The following is a 17760-nucleotide window of genomic DNA, read 5'->3' on the forward strand; positions in this document are numbered from 1 at the left end:
TCCTTTTCATCCTGCTCTGTTCTTAGAATAGGAATAGAAGACAGGATTCCAAGAGAGCACTTTTAAACTCCTTTTATGAGGACAACAGCTGGTTTATCGTGTTCGCTTTAAAGAGCAAGGATGCTATAACTGGAATTAACGAAATTTGTATTCTATTGTGCTCTGCAAAGTACTGGTCTGCAGTAAAATAAGGAGTTTGCACTGGAATGCAAATCACTGCACTGCTTACCTCATTAAAAAAGTGTGCTTAATGATGTGGTTGATTTACTTTCTAGCAAAATTCTTTATTTTATTATGGCCATGTTAAACAGTCCACAGATTGGCAGCAGCATATAAATCACATTCTGGGTAGCACTGTCCTAAAGTTATCTATTCTCCATTTACTATTCTGGGAATTGCGTCCATGTTACCTTGCAATTTACCCTAGTACATTTGTGCCGATTTTGCTTTTTTAGTGAATAATGAACAACCATATTGAAGATGAAAGAGCAAAAGGGCATAAACTCAAGATTTAAACTGTGGAAAAATTTGTTTGTAACCTATTTAGATATTGTAAGATTATTGAAGGAGCATTATTGAAAATATGAATGATACTCTGTGTTTCCTTAAGGGAACAGATTTGATGACCAAATAGTCTCTTCTAATCTTATGAGACTTAAATGTTGAAAGTTCATTAACCCTTTGAAACTATGAATTATCCCGAGATATTCAGAGATAATGCCTGAAGTCTGAACTGTGGGTTAAAAAAATCTCAAACTAAAAAAATGGGTGAAAAATGGAAAGATAGTATAGCCAAAAAAGGCATATACAGTTAGAAAGGAAGAAAAAGCAAAACAAGTTTTAGAAGTCTATATTTGAAATTTAGAAAGCATTTTAAATATATAAGAATTAATCTTCATAGTACTACTAATAAAATATATATGAGCTAATTGTTTAAGGCGTTTGTCGAACTTTTAAGAGGAAAATACATTGGAAATAAACTGAGTTTTACAAATTGATAAAAGAATCACTTTTTAAATGTAAAATAAGCAACCTGAAAAAATCCAAATGAATTATAGTACCTTATCTATAATTTGTGACTGAACCATCAGCCTATCTTGGATTATTCAGCACTTTGAGGCAGAATGGTATAATAGAAACAGCTTCAGTTTTTCAGTCAGAGATATACCAACATTTTAATTTTGCTACTTAGTAACTACATGACTCTGTGTTTCCTCATCTGTAAAGTGATAATAATAATATCTATATTTCAAGATTGTTAAAATTAGAAAAATTAGATGTGTATAAAATACCTGTGCCTAATCCATAGGAGGAGGTCAATAAATGGAAGGTATAATCATCTATTTAGTCAGATAAATGATGTGTGATGATGTTGGGGGCTAAGGAGATCATTCTCTTTCTCTCAGATCTTAGAATATATGAAACTGGAATTGTAATTTGAGATGTCTGTGGGGTACTCTTTTAGATGGCAGTTGGTGTTTGGAAGGTGGTAATAATAGGAACAGAGGAGGAAATAAATCACCTTGTACTCTTTTGTCTTACATTTATATCTTTGGGCTGTACTCTTTATCTTCCTTCCATTTTGTTGTGCCCAATTTCAAGAATCTCACAATCAAACAATTCACACAATAGAATTTAAAGTATATGTAGAAATCTTTTATCATTGTCATAAAGTATTTGGATAATCAAGGAAGGTATGCTCATAATACTTCATATTTTTTTTCCTTCCCTTTTAAGCTGAGCCATTATCTGGATATTGTGGAAGTAAACATTGCTCACCAGATCTCTCTACGTTCAGAAGCATTTTTTCATGCAATGACCTCTCAACACGAGTTGCAGGACTACCTCAAGAAAACTTCCCAGGCTGTAAAAATGCTTCGAGATAAAATTGCACAGATTGATAAAGTAATGTGTGAAGGATCACTCCACATTTTAAGACTGGCACTTACCAGAAATAATTGTGTTAAAGTATACAATAAGCTGAAGTTAATGGCCACTGTACACCAGACTCAGCCTACAGTACAGGTGTTACTATCTACTTCTGAATTTGTTGGAGCATTGGACTTAATAGCAACAACACAAGAGGTTCTACAGCAGGAACTTCAGGGCATTCACAGTTTCCGGTATGTCCATTAAGTAAGCCACTAGAAATAATGTTAGAAATTTTTAAAGGATAAAATTTAGCATGTAATGTTAAAAATGTGAATGTATTTAAAGTTAAATGGATATTTTTTCTTCCAGATCGATCATTTGTTTAATGATGTTATCTGATATTATAGTATTAGCAAAACAAAAATCATAAGGAATAATATTTACAGAGACATTTGGATGGAGAAGCAAAATTAAAATTTCTAGGAGATGAGATAAATGCAAGGCCAGTCACATTAAAAATAACATTTTGAAAATGTTGAAATAGCTTTGTGTCACAATGGTAGGTCAAGGTGGAGAGAATACCAGTATATTTAAAATTAAGTTTGTGTTAAAAGCCTTTAATAGATTTAAAATGGAATAATTATTAAAATTCATTTCTGATTCACAGTCTGTTTATCAAATTGCAAAAAAAATATGTAACATAGTGATAGAAAATACCCAATTTCTCCTATTATTTTGAAAATACCTTAGGTTTTAGATATTTTATATGAAATCATTCCAAAGTGTTTATTTTATAGACTAATTGCAAGCCATCAAAATTTCATTCCATTAAGCAGGCTTGCAGTATCCTTGTAGAAGTTCCTATCTGCTGGGAAAACCATCCAAACCACATACTAGTAAGTGACTATAAAGTTTTATGGAAGATGTGCTCTGTAACTTAATCCATTATGGAAAAGTTGGCCTCAAAAAATTTTATTTTAATTGAATTATAAATTCGTATTGACTGAAGATATGTAATTGGAATGTTTAGGATGCATTTTTAAAGCTTGAACAAAATTTAATTAGATGAACAATTGATTGATTCATTCAGTTAAGGTATGGCTGTTGAGCACCTATTACGTGTCAAGTACCAGACAGAATGAATACGGGGAATATAGTCAGGAATAAAGTAGAGATGTTCATTGATCTAAAAGTCTCTACAATTTATTTGGCATGGGGAAGGAAACACAAATTACTGCATAGTTATATAGTGTAATACAGTGTAATGAATGGAAAGATTGCTGTGGAGCTCTGACCTTAGGGGTGGAACCTAATCCAGACATGGATGGTTATAGAAAACGTTCTGAGTCACAAACCTCTTTGAGAATCCATTGAAAGCTACTGTTGGACCATCTTTCCACAAAAATATACCTGTACATAAAATTTTTGCAATCAATTTTGGGTGATTCATGCTTTTTTGATGTCTACTTTGAATTCCCCAGCATGGAACCCAGGAAAACTACATGATTTTTAATTTTTCTTTCACCTCTGAAATTATAAGGATTTATCTTTTTTGAATTTGTATGTGGTATATATTTTTTCAATAAATGTCGGTGTTGTCGTTGCCTTAGAAAAATGAATTTCTATAATGACAGAAGCTGTATTTTTAACTTATCACTTACTGTATAACATCATGAGTGTTGATGAATATTGGGAGCCAATATCCTGTAGATAGTACAGGGCTGAGAAGTAGAATCAAAGATTGAATGCTGCCTTGGCAAACACAAATTCTCAAACTATTCTAATTTTTACCTCAAAGTTCATGCAGTTTACTTTTGTTTTCCTTGACTCAGAGTTTATGGTCAATACTCATGAAAAGTGATTTTAAGAAGTGGGTTGGATATTTATTTATTCTAAGTAGTTTATGATTTATTGGGCTACAGAATAAAAATTTTATAATCTTGTATTTATTATGAGCTCAAGGAAGAGCTTACCTTTGTTTTCAACCTTACTTTTTTTGGTAACTTAACTCAAAGTATAAAATATTCTTCATTTAAAAATGTCTTTTATTTATTTATTTATTTATTTATTTCTTTATTTAGAGACAGGGTCTCGCTCTGTTGCCCAGGCTAGAGTGCAGTGGTGTGCTCTCAGCTTATTGCAACCTCTGCTCCCACCTTCGGTCCCCCCACCTACCTCCGGCTCTAGCCATTCTCTCACCTCAGCCTCCTGAGTAGATGGGATTAAAAAACACATACCACCCTGCCTAGCTAATTTTTATTTATTTATTTTTTATGTTTTTGAGATGGAGTCTAGCTCTGTTGCCCAGGCTGGAGTACAGTGGCACGATCTTGGTTCACTGCAACCTCTACCTCCCGGGTTCAGGCGATTCTCCTGCCTCAGCTCCCGGGTAGCTGGGATTACAGGTGCCCGCCACCGTGCCCAGCTAATTTTTGTATTTTTAGTAGAGAGAGGGTTTCATCATATTAGCCAGGCTGGTCTCAAACTCCTGACCTAGGTGATCTGCCCATCTCGGCCTCCCAAAGTGCTGGGATTACAAGTGTGAGCTACCACGCCTGGCCTGATTTTTATTTTTAGTAGACGGGGTCTTGCCATGTTACCCAGGCTGGTCTCAAACTCTTGAGCTCAAACCATCTGCCTTCCTTGGCCCTGCAGAGTGCTGTGATTACAGGCCTTAGCCGCCATGCTCGGCCAAAAATGTCTATGATTTTTAAAAAGACTTTCAGATGTTCTGATTTTCTACATTTTGCTCAATATCTATTTTTTTTTTTTTAGAACCACATGTGTAAAGAATATTATTTCTTCATGTAAAACATTTCTGTAAAGTTTCCTATCAAATGTCAGTTCCAATATGTTTATAACTGTTTAAAAGTTTGGTATCAGAACTTGAGTCTCTAACTTCTGATAAACATATAGCAAATTATTTTCAAAAACAAAAGTAGTCTAAAAGAAAATGTTTTTATAATCAAGGAAGAATACTGAATCATACTTGAAGTAGTTTAAGACTTGTTATTGTAACCCCATTCTTTTGTTTGTGTTTTGTTTTAAATCTGTCAAATCCTGTATGATGATTTACTTTCTTGACTTTATCTTTCCTTTTGCTAAAGGTTGTTAAATATCAACATTAGTTACTTTCTTGTATAGCTTCACAGATATATTTAAGGCCATTTAACTTTATTTAGAAGCATAAGAATTAGTTTTGGATGCTTTATAGATTGATTTTTATCCAGGAAAATATGTATTGGAGGTCTCTTATGGTAACATAAGCATAAGAGATAATTATACTCTCCCATTAGGAAAGAAGAAATATTCTACTTGAATTTCACACGCTTTTGTCTTTTTTATATCAGAGGCCACATTTTAGTCATTTTGTGGGCCATATACTAAGCATAGGGTCTTACTTGAAATAAGAAATCTTTCAGTAGGACAAGCAAAGGATTCTTTTGAATTTATTTGTTAATAGTCTTTCCATTTTATGGATCTTAGTCCAGGTTTTGCTTTTGGCTATAATGTTCTTTCTATTGCTTTTTAAAAATGCTATATTTAATACATATATATGCAGTCTTGCCCTGTCACCCAGGCTGGAGTGCAATGGTGCGATCATAGCTCAACTATAGCCTTGAACTCCTGGGCTCAAATGATCTTCCTGCCCCAGCCTCCTGGGTAGCTAGGACTATAGGTCTGTGCCACCATGCCAGGCTAATTTTTAAAATTTTTTTTGTAGAGATAAGGTCTTTCTATGTTGCCCAGACTGGTTCTATTGCTTTTAAAGGAAATTTTCATACCAAAATTTTCCAGTAGTTAAACTACCACAAATGCAAATCTCTATTTTCAAAAAGGAATTTTAATAGTTTTGTCTACCATTTTTCTGTGTACTATTAACCTAACATCACATTTTTTCTAGTCATTAGTAGCAAATAATGCTTATGTATGTATTCTTTGTTCTCATTCCTTCTGTATTTTTTGACTTTGAAATTATTTTTTATGTAAACATTTTTGGTGACTTCTGAGCTCCCAGAGCACCTTGTTTATATTCTCTAATGAAATTTTACAGTCTCCTACCATGTTTTGTTATGGTTTGTGTTTTTATTTTAGATCTTTCTATTGGGCTTTGAATTTAAATGTCTTGGATAAGAGCTATGTTGTACACATCTTAGTACATATTTGTAAAATCTATGAATTATTCAGTATATTACCAAATGTATCTTGACACTTTATTCCACTCTTTTTTTTTTCCCATCTATAATCATTGTCCCTAATTCCCCATTTATAGTCTATATGACTGTAGTTCTTAATCCTGGCTGCATAATAACATCTCCAGAAGAGCTTTTAAAAAAGTGTGCCACACCCCACCCAGCCAATTAAGTCAGACTTTCTAGAGGTTAAGGCTTGAGCATCTGTATTTTTTTGAAAGCTCTCTGGGAAATACTAATGTGCACCATAATTGAGAAGCCTGGTTTATAACTACTGTTGGGTTCTCAACTTTTTCATGATTTGTAATTAAAGTGGTAGCATCTTCCTATATAAATTTATTCTTTCTAAAACAAAATTTTCAGGTACCACATCTTCCTGTCTCTATTCAAAGAGGTTTCTACTAATGGATTTGGGGGTATGATGTATCTGTGTAAGTTCCAAAGTTTGATTTCCCCTCTTCAGAACTTGAAGGGTAATATTGACTCACTACATAATTCATAATTATAATTCTTTTGTACATTTGTTCAATTTATAAATTTAAAAAATTTTGAATGATTTTACTGCCTGAATTGTTGCAGAATTAGGTGATTTTAATTATTAGGACATAAATTTTTTTTTTTTTTTTTTTTTTGAGACAGAGTCTCGCTCTGTTGCCCCGGCTGGAGTGCAGGGGCATGATCTCGGCTCACTTGCAAGCTCCGCCTCCCGGGTTCACGCCAGTCTCCTGCCTCAGCCTCCCAAGTAGCTGGGACTACAGGTGCCTGCCACCACACCCAGCTAATTTTTTGTATTTTTAGTAGAGACAGGGTTTCACCGTGTTAGCCAGGATGGTCTCCATCTCCTGACCTCGTGATCCGCCCACCTTGGCCTCCCAAAGTGCTGGGATTACAGGCGTGAGCTACTGTGCCTGGTCGGGATATAAATATTTTTAACCATTACATATGCAATGAAATTTTGCTATCTATTACCAATAAAAATGATAATTATTGAAACAATATATATCATTTATATAGTAATTTAACTAAAAGTATTGCCGAGGCTAATGGCATTCAAATGCTTAAGCACACGTAGTACAGAAGTCTCATTATGAACCCACAAGAATGCATTTGAATGTTGATATCTTGCAGATTTTGATACAGAAAATCTTTAGTTACCTTGAAACTTAGTACTGTAGTGTTGTTATTTGCTCTTTCTTATTGTAAAGCTTTGTGTAGAAACTTAGTTTTCATCATTGTTGTTAACATTCTTTTCCTATTACTTCATACCATGATTGCTACCACCACCATTCTACAACAGAGGACATATATTGAATACTTAAGTATTCTGTACCAGATACTGTGCTAAGTATATGGACATCACCCACTCCCCAAAAAACTGTGAGATAGGGAATGTTACCCACACTTTACAGATAGGAAAACTGAGGTCATATAGCAAGTTAAGTAACAGTACAGTAGAGATTCAACTTGGGTCTCTCTGGACTTGAGAGCTATGCTTTTTAATAGATTTGTTTGAGGATCTTATAGGACCTCAAATAGATCACTCTGAACATCAATACTAATTTAATTGTACAAACTGTGGGCAATTGAGCCATAGGTTTGCTCAGCAGCCAGGAACTACCATATTAATGGATTTTGGCGTAAAAATTACTGCAGCTAGCTTGTTTTCTACTTGTAAGCCTTTTTTTTTTTTTTTTTTTTGAAAGAAAAGATGCAAAACACTCAGTTTATTATGATTTCATTGATTAGTGGTCACCTTGAGATTCCATAAAGGGATCTTTATTATTAGATCTATCAAAAGGTATTTAACATATTATTTGATTTTAAATCTCCTATAATTTAGATTTTAAAATATTGTGGTAAGAAAACATCCACATTATATGTTTTGTGATGAAGAAATCAGACTTCTTGCTATTTGATGAAACTAGAATTGCTACAGAGTTCATTGATATACAAGGTTTTCTGATAAGAACAGCACAGAGGTCACTGTATTGAACATACAACTTAGTAGAAGGTCTGAATTAACGTGCAAATTGAGGCATATCTAAGTAGAAAGTATTGGGATTGTTTCAGTTTACTTAGCTGGATATATTTTTCAGAAAGTGATATTTTAGTTGTCATTTCGGTAGATTCTGTCACCACTCTAAATTACTGTATGTGATTATTAGGATACATACTTTTAAAACAAGGTGTTAGCAGATTTATCTTAAATATTTTTGTTAAGATTAATAATAATGCGTACGTCATTATTATTACATCTATTGTCAAAGTAGCCGAGAATATAAAAGAACAATTAGATTGAGGATGAATAGGTGAAAAATATTACAGTTCTGAAAGTTGCATTTAAGGATTTGTTTAGACAAATTCTTGCATATATAAAATACCTGTGATTATAAAATAAATACTATCTGGTGTTAGTATTGAGGTTCTTTATTAAATTAATTATATAATCTGTATTACATAATTAAACTTTAAAATTACTTTAAGGATGCATAAAAATGAAGCTACTCAAGTTATTTAAAATAATATCTAAGGTCAAATAGAACACTGCATTTAAGTTATGCCAAAATGACAGGGAGTTTTATTATTTTGATGCCCAAATATCAGTAGGTATAGTCATATGGACCTCCCACCATAATTCTTTATGGTGATTTGTTGAAGAGTATTTATACTTGAAGGTAACACATACCTGAGTGCTAACCTCTAGTCTGCATTAAAAAAGAATCAATGGTCTTCATAAAAATAATTGAGAGCCAAGCAATATTAGGTCTAAATTTATATCCTACACTGTCACTGTTTTTTTTTTTTTAAAAAAAAACTTATAAAGACTCAAACATACACAAAACTAAAGGAAATTATATGAAAAGAATTATAGGAAGCTAGATAAATTGTTTATCATCTTTAAGTTGTCAATGCAAAGCCGAGTTTGTGTTATCTATATCCTGTATTATTTTGAAACAAACCCCAAACATTTTGTTTCATTCATAAATATTTCATTAGGTATCTTTGAAAGATAAGTATTTTTAAAAAGTATAACTCTAATGTCATTTATATTTTCTTTTTTTTTTTGAGACGGAGTCTCGCTCTGTTGCCCAGGCTGGAGTGCAGTGGCCAGATCTCAGCTCACTGCAAGCTCCGCCTCCCGGGTTTATGCCATTCTCCTGCCTCAGCCTTCCAAGTAGCTGGGGCTACAGGCGCCCACCGCCACGCCCGGCTAGTTTTTTGTATTTTTTTAGTAGAGATGGGGTTTCACCGTGTTAGCCAGGATGGTCTCGATCTCCTGACCTCGTGATCCACCCGTCTCAGCCTCCCAAAGTGCTAGGATTGCAGGCTTGAGCCACTGTGCCCGGCCTTCATTTATATTTTCAAATATAGCTAGTCAGTGTTCAGATTTTCCTGTTTGTCTCAAAATTCTTTCTTACAGTGTGTTTATTGTAATCAGGGTCCAAATAATATCTGTATATTGCAGTTGGTTGATATGTCTCAAGTGGTTTTTGATCCATAGTTATCCATTCTAATTTTCTTTCAAAATATTAATCGAAGAAACTGGATTGTCTTATAGTGCTTCTCATAGTTTGCATTTTGTAAACTGTGTTTCCATGTTTAGCATGTTATTTTTTCACCTATATTCTCTGTAATTGATAGTTAGATTTAAAAGCTTGATTAGCTTTAAATTTTACTTTTTGACAAGAGCACCTAATAGACAGTGGTGTGTATTTCAGTCAAGAAGCATAAAAATCTCTCTTTTGATGATTAGCAGCCATTTAACAATCGTCTAGATTTATCATTAATTATGGGCTACAAATTATGATACTTTAATTCTGTCCCACTTTCTTTACTTACTCACTGGAACATTTCTATGAGTTGATGTTTCCCCATAACAATTATTTGGTCACCCTTTGAAGGACAGTTCTTACAAGATTAGACAGGATAAATGCTAGATTCTTTTCCTTTATTTAGCTGTTTTCAAAATAATGAATTGGAAATCTAGCATCCTCCAAAGATAACTGATGAATTTTTAAAGATATTATAAATACATGGATTTATATGCTTTCAAAGTGTTTTAACTTCTTTGCTTTTTAATTTTTATCAATGTTCCAATTGAATTATCATTTGTAGGAACCTCCTCAAGTTCATTCTTGAGTCTTTTGACATGATTTCCTAAGTAGTTATTGACAGTTTTCTTACTTTGTGTTATTACAGGATGTTTATATTATACATTTGCTACCCCAGACCTGTAATCTGCCATTTGTCTAAGGAGCCCTACTTTCTTTTAGTAGGAAATAGTATTTAGAAATCCATCTGGGTAGTAAGCGTGTTCTTGCTACTGGATTGGCCATTATTTCTAGGCTTTCGTAGTGGACAGAACTGGGAAATAATTTTCTTTTTTAAGTGACTTTAAAACAGTAATTTAACTGTTCATCTTATATGGGATATATCTTAAGGAAAAGAGGAAAAAGTCCTATATTGTTTGTATTAATAATATTGTTCTGAGACAATCTTTGTATGTTGTGGGATAAAACAAATGATAATTGTGTTAGTGTCATTAGTAATCACAATTTTCAGCCTGATTAAAAGGAAATACATATGTAAGATTGAAGAAGTAAAACCATATAGTCTTGAATTTAAATTGGAAGTATCAGTATAACCCCATTTTTTCTCCCCCACAACCCCTACGACAAGTCGCCATTTAAAAGTTTTAGTTTATATCTGTCCATCCATCCATCTATCTGTCTGTCTCTCAGATAAGCATTAGCCCACTGTAGATACTGTTCTCCACCTTGCTGTATTTACCTTACAATATACTCTGGATATTGTACATGCTTTACAGCATGCATTCTCAATGGGAGATACTACCTCAAGAGGGCAAACATTGGCTCTTGAAAGGTGAAAAAAAATCTTGAATATAACAATGGTTTGTGACCCTTCAAAGGGCCATAGTACATAAACAGATATATAATATATTTGTGGCATTAAAATTTCATAGGGGTGACTGGGTACGGTGGCTCATGCCTCTAATTCCAGTACTTTGGGAGGCCAAGGAGGGTGGACCACTTGAGGTCAGGAGCTTGAAACCAGCCTGGCCAACGTGGTAAAACCCTGTCTTTTACTAAAAATACAAAAATTAGCTAGGTGTGATGGCACATACCTTTATTCCTAGCTACTTGGGAGGGTGAGGCACAAGAATTGCTTGAACCTGGGAGGTGGAGGTTGCAGTGAGCTGAGATTGCGCCACTATACTCCAGCCTAGGCGACAGAGGGAAACTCTGTCGAGAAGAAAAAAAAAAAAAAACAAAATTTCATGGGGTTGTGTGTGTGTGAGATTAGAAAAGGCTTCTGGAGGGGAAATAATGAAAAAAAAAAACTGCTCTGTAGCAGTATATATAGGTATTTATCAATTCTTTTAAAAGTAATATCTATTTAAAATAAATGCATTGTGATGTATTCAACCATTCCCCATTGGTCAGCATTTGGGTTGTTTCTATTCCGTTACAGTTACCAATAGAAGGGCAGTTAATGTATGTTCTTTGGTATTTTTGCTCATGCATCTTTGAAACAGATTCTAAGAAGTGAGATTCCTAGGTCAAAATTCCTCTGTAATTTTACTAGATACTGCCAAATTCCTCTTGTGACCAATGTTTTAGTTTGTACTGGTGGATCTATTCTAAATTAGTCTACTGTAAGATATTGATGCCATTTATGAGAACCTTTTTAGTCAATTAACTATAAGAAATACAATTTTCATGTTGTAAAATGCAAACTTTTATGTTATTTCACTTATCAGATTTGTTTCATAATTATCACTACTCCTACTTACCGTATATTGTTTATAAAAGAAGAATAATGCATCTACCCAAAAGGTCAAATGGTTTTAACTAACTTTTTAAAAATTGTGTTATATCTTATCTTTCTTCGTAGATATAGTTGTCAATATTAAGGATTTCTTTTTCAAGTAAATGTAGTGTAGATATATTTTAAATTTTTTTTAAATTTTAATGTAATATTTAAATGTTTTAAAACTGCCCCTCAAAATAGAACTTAAAACATTTTTTTCCACTGAGATATAAACATGTTCCATTGGACTCTTTCACTTAAGTTTTGAAATTCTTTGGACCAACTAGGCTTCTTTAGCTCATTGCTTTTATACAGCTATTTGAAAGTATGGCAAAAATCCCTTTGTATATGAAAGTACTTCATCCTTATATTTTTCAGTCTGTGTTTCAATGACTTTCAGTTTAATGACTTAAGGGATGTTACACAGTAACTCAAACTGATTATGGGAAAGATCCAGGGCCTAGTGTAGGGTAGGCAGAAATGTTTGTTGAATAAATAAATGATTGAGGAGCTACCACCACTGACATTTAGTAAATGGTTAATAAGGAAAGGACTTAGAATGTCAATATTTTGTCTGTGGAAACAATCATGCCCAGTAACCAGGTTTTCTAGAACACATTTATTTGGAGGCTAAAGATATACCTTTGACCTTGAACAACATGGGTTTGGACTTGTGGGTCCATTTATACACAGATTTTTTTTTTTCAGTAAATATATTGGAAATGTTTTTGGAGATTTGTGAAAGTTTGAAAAAACTTTCCACATAGCCTAGAAATATATATGCCATGAATGCATAAAATATATGTAGGTACTAGTCTACTTTATCATTTACTACCATAAAATATATTTAAAAAGTTAAAATTTATCAAAGCTTGCACATGGACTGTACATGGCCCTGTTCATGCAGTATTAAATCATAACTCCAAAAAACTAGCTATGGTACATAGTGTACCACTGTAATAATTTCATAGCTACCTCCTGTTGCTACTGTAGTGAGCTCAAGTGATGCTAGTCATCTGTATTTGACTAGTTCCTCTCTCCAGTAAATTATTACAGTAACAAGTGATCTCTTACAGTTTTTGCATATTTTTGTTTTTTATTGTTTTTAATACATACTATACACCTTAAATAACACCAAAAAGGAGCTGGAACCATTCCTTCTGAAACTGGTTCAACCAATAGAAAAAGAGGGAGTCCTCCATAACTCATTTTATGAGGCTAGCATCATCCTGATACCAAAGCCTGGTAGAGACACAACAAAAAAAGGGAATTTTAGGCCAATATCCCTGATGAACATCGATGAGAAAATCCTCAATAAAATACTGGCAAACCGAATCCAGCAGCACATCAAAAAGCTTATCCACCACCATCAATTTTGCTTCATCCCTGGGATGCAAGGCTGGTTCAACATACACAAATCAATAAATGTAATCCATCACATAAACAGAACCAATGACAAAAACGACATGATTATCTCAATAGATGCAGAAAAGGCCTTTGAAAAAATTCAACAGCCTTTCATACTAAAAACTCCCAATAAACTAGGTAATGATGGAATGTATCTCAAAATAATAAGAGCTATTTATGACAAAGCCACAGCCAATATCATACTGAATGGGCAAAAACTGGAAGCATTCCCTTTGAAAACCAGCACAAGACAAAGATGCCGTCTCTCACCACTCCTATTCAACATAGTTGAATTGGAAGTTCTGGCCAGGGCAGTTAGGCAAAAGAAAGAAATAAAGGGTATTCAGTTAGGAAAAGAGGAAGTCAAATTGTCTCTGTTTGCAGATGACATGATTGTATATTTAGAAAACCCCATCATCTCAGCCCAAAATCTCCTTCAGCTGATAAGCAACTTCAGCAAAGTTTCAGGATACAAAATCAATATGCAAAAATCACAAGCATTCCTATATACCAATAATAGAGAGGTAAATCATGAGTGAACTCCCATTCACAATTGCTACAGAGAGAATAAAATGCCTAGGAATCCAACTTACAAGGGATGTGAAGTACTTCTTCAAGGAGAACTACAAACCACTGCTCAAGGAAATAAGAGAGGACAAACAAATGGAAAAACAGTCTATGCTCATGGATAGGAAGAATCAATATCGTGAAAGTGGCCATAGTGCCCAAAGTAATTTATAGATTCAATGCCATCCCCATCAAGCTACCACTGACTTTCTTCATAGAATTGGAAAAAACTAATCTTTATATGGAACCAAAAAAGAGCCCGCACACAGGGATGGGAACATCACTCACTGGGGCCTGTCGAGGGTGGTGGGCTGGGGGAAGGATAGCATTAGGAGAACTACCTAATGTAAATGACAAGTTGGTGGGTGCAGCAAACCAATATGGCACAGGTATACCTATGTAACAAACCTGCATGTTGTGCACATGTACCCTAGAACTTAATAAAAAAAATTAAGGCATCAATATTTACTAAAAACTTAAATATCTCAGAAACGTAAATATAAAATACAAAACATCTAAATTCTTATCAATAGACAAATTTGCAATCATGATATAACATAAAATTTTATCTTGTCACATTAAAATAGTTTTCGAATGCTGAGTCGGAAAACACAATAGTGTGTTAACTATGAAAACAGACAACACAGACAATAATCAAATATGAACAAAGAAGCTTACATTTTACAATGATTTCCTGCTATAGTGATCTTTGCTGAATACCGTTCTCTCAAATGTTTTAATGCTCCTACAGTAGGTAAACAGTCTTTCAATTTAGGAAGAGCTTTGTCAGAAGGCAATAGTATTATATCTACCATTGCTCTACCTAGAAAGAGAAAAAGGCTTTTTTGTAATTTTTTTAAAAAAGTTAGGTCTGAAGTGTCTCAAAATAGTACCCTGAACAACTGAATTTTAGTTTATTTAGAAGAATGCATTTTATATTTATTTAGAAGACAAAGGAAGATTTTTGTTTTAATTTCTGAAATTCTTCAAAACAATATATGTCCTTAGGAGTTCAAACTTTTTAAACGTTCATCATTTGATTTAAAGCCATGTTATCTTGAAATAGCTAGCATATACTAGAAAACAATAAACTATATCATAATTGCTTGTCAAAAAAGTTAAAATTTATCAAAACTTACAGACTGTACATGGCCCCATTCATGCAGTATTAGATCATACCTGCAAAAAACTTTGGTACATATTATACTCCTGTAATAATTTCATAGCCACCTCCAGTTGCTACTGTGATGAGCTCAAGTGATGCTAGTCATCTATGTTTGAGTAGTTCCTCTCTCCAGTAAATTGAGTATCACAATAAAAGGTGATCTCTTACAGTTTTTGCATGTTTTTATTGTTTTTAATACATGCTGTACACCTTGAATAACACCATGGGACCCAAACTAAGTTCACTGGTGATGCTGGAAGTACTCCCAAGAAGCAGAGAGAAGTGATGACATTTACAATAAAAAGTTTAATTCCTTGATGTGTATAGTAGATTGAGGTCTGCAGTTGTGGTTGCCCATGATTGTTAAAAAAAAAAAAAAAAAAAAAAAAAAAGGTCGTCAAGTCCTCACTCTAGCTACAACAGCATTTACAAAAGCCTTATACTTTTTGCAAGTACCTTTTTATCCAGTATTGAAAATGCAGATTTTGTGTAGGTACAGGCTTACTATGAGAAAGGCATGCCTATAGACTCTAATATTATCTGAGAAAAAGCTAAGATATCAAATGATAATTTAAGGCAAAAGGAAAGTGAAGGATCTAAAGCTGGAGAACTTAATGCCAGCAAAGGATGGTTTGATAATTTTAGAGGTTTGGCTTACAGAAAAGTCGTGATAATAGGAGAAGCAGCTTCTGCTGACAAAGAGGCAGCAAATGAGTTCCTGGATGCCATTTAGAAAATAATGGAGGAGAAAGAATATCTACCTGAAAGGTTTTAATGCAGACAAAAGTGCCCTACTCTGGGAAAAAAAAAGCCACAAAGAACATTTATTAGTAAGGAAGACAAGTGAGCACCAGGATTTAAGACAGGAAGGGATAGGCTATTTCTTACTGTTTTGTGCAAATGAAGTCAGGTTTGTGATAAGGACTGCCCTTATCTATAAAGCTGCTAGCCCACAAGCTTCAAAGGGAAAAGATAAATAACAGCTGCCAGTTTTTTGCTTATACAACAAAAGACCTGGATGAGAATACTTTTTCTGGATTGGTGCCATTGATGCTTTGTCTCTGAAGTCAATAAGTACCTTGCCAAAAAGTGACTGCCTTTTAAAGTTCTTTTGCTGTTGAACAATGGCGCTGTCCACCCAGAACCTCATGAATTCAACACCAGAGGCATTAAAATGGTCTCCTTGCCCCAAACACAACATCTCTAATCTAGCTTCTAGATCAGAGAGTCATAAGTACCTTTACAGCTCATTACACACACTACTCTGCAGAAAGGATTATCAGTGCCATGGAAGAGAACCCCGATAGAACATCACGAAAGTCTGGAAGGATTACACCATTGAAGATGCTATCATTGTTACAGAAAAAATTGTGAAGACCATAAAGCCCAAAACAATAAATTCCTTTTAGAGAAAACTGTGTGCAGATGCTGTGAGACGATCAAGGAGATCATGAAAGAGATTGTGGATGTGACAAAAATGGGTGAGGAATGAAGGATTTCAAGATAAGAATCTTGGAGAAATTCAACAGCTAATGGATACCACACCAGAGGAATTAACAGAAGATGACTTGATGGAGACGAGCGTTCTCAAACCAATGCCAGAGAATGAGGAAAAAGATTTAGAAGCAGCAGTGCCAGAAAACAAGATGACATTAGACAGTCTGGCAGCAGAGTTCGCGTTATTCAAGACTGTGTTTGACTTCTTTTATGACATGGACTCTTCTATGATATGGGCACTGAAACTAAAGCAAATGGTAGAAGAAGGATCGGTACCATATAGAAACAAACATTTTTAGATAAATGAAAAAGTAAAGTCAGAAATTACAGTGCATTTCTGTAAAGTTATACTGAGTGTGTCTGCCTCTTCTGCCTCCACTTCCACCTCCTCTGCCACCCTTAAGATAGCAAGACCAACCCCTCCTCTCCCTGCTCCTCCTCAGCCTACTCAGTGTGAAGATGACCTTTATGATGATCTGATTCCACTTAATAGTAAATATATTTTCTTTTCCTTAGGATTTCCTTAGTAACATATTTTCTCTAGCTTTATTGTAAGAATATAGTATATGGTACGCACAATATAGAAAAAAATGTGTTATTGACTGTTTATGTTATTGGTAAGGCTTCTGGTCAACATAAGCTATTAGTTAAATTTTGGGGGAGTCAGAAGTTATCCACAGATTTTTTATTGCACTGGTGTTTGGTGCCTCTAACCCCCATGTTGTTCAAGGGTCAACTGTAAAGAGAAAAATGGAATTTAGAAGATGAAATATTTGCAGTTATTTTGGTAAGTTAAAGGACTTCATTTTTTGAAAACATTGCATTATTGCACAGGTACTGTCAGCTGGAAAAGTTTTACCTACTAGTTCCCTTGATTGTGTGGAGCGAATTTGTAGTTTTTAGTGAATATAAATATAACATTTTCCTCTTCCTTTTTAGGCATTTGGGATCACAGCTTTGTGAATTAGAAAAACTGATAGATAAAATGATGATTGCAGAATTTTCTACTTATTCTCACAGTGACTTAAATAGACCACTGGAAGATGACTGTCAAGTTTTAGAAGAGGTATGTGTTTTAACTGTGGAATGAAGTTGATGCCATTGCTTAACAGTCTTGGTTTAGAATACATTTTCCTCAGATTATAGGAAGCAAAATTATCTTAAATTTCAAGGGCTATCAGACCTATGAAGTCCTTCAGTAGCTATGTGACTTTAGGAAGCACCATA

The 17760-nt window shown here is 34.1% G+C and overlaps 1 protein-coding gene across 5 annotated transcripts in view; it reads left to right on the forward strand.

Moving 5' to 3' along the window:
• VPS54 (VPS54 subunit of GARP complex) overlaps positions 1 to 17760 on the forward strand; it is a 131947-nt gene that overhangs the window by 48459 nt on the left and 65728 nt on the right. For all 5 annotated transcript variants that reach the window (XM_015112491.3, NM_001261018.2, XM_077958281.1 and 2 more), the window contains 2 exons: positions 1738 to 2123; positions 17473 to 17599. In XM_015112491.3, coding sequence (XP_014967977.1) covers positions 1738 to 2123; positions 17473 to 17599 — 513 coding nt within the window. The remainder of the gene's footprint in view (positions 1 to 1737; positions 2124 to 17472; positions 17600 to 17760) is intronic.

Source organism: Macaca mulatta, chromosome 13, assembly GCF_049350105.2.
Source record: "Macaca mulatta isolate MMU2019108-1 chromosome 13, T2T-MMU8v2.0, whole genome shotgun sequence".
In the NCBI taxonomy this organism is placed as follows: Eukaryota; Metazoa; Chordata; class Mammalia; order Primates; family Cercopithecidae; genus Macaca; species Macaca mulatta.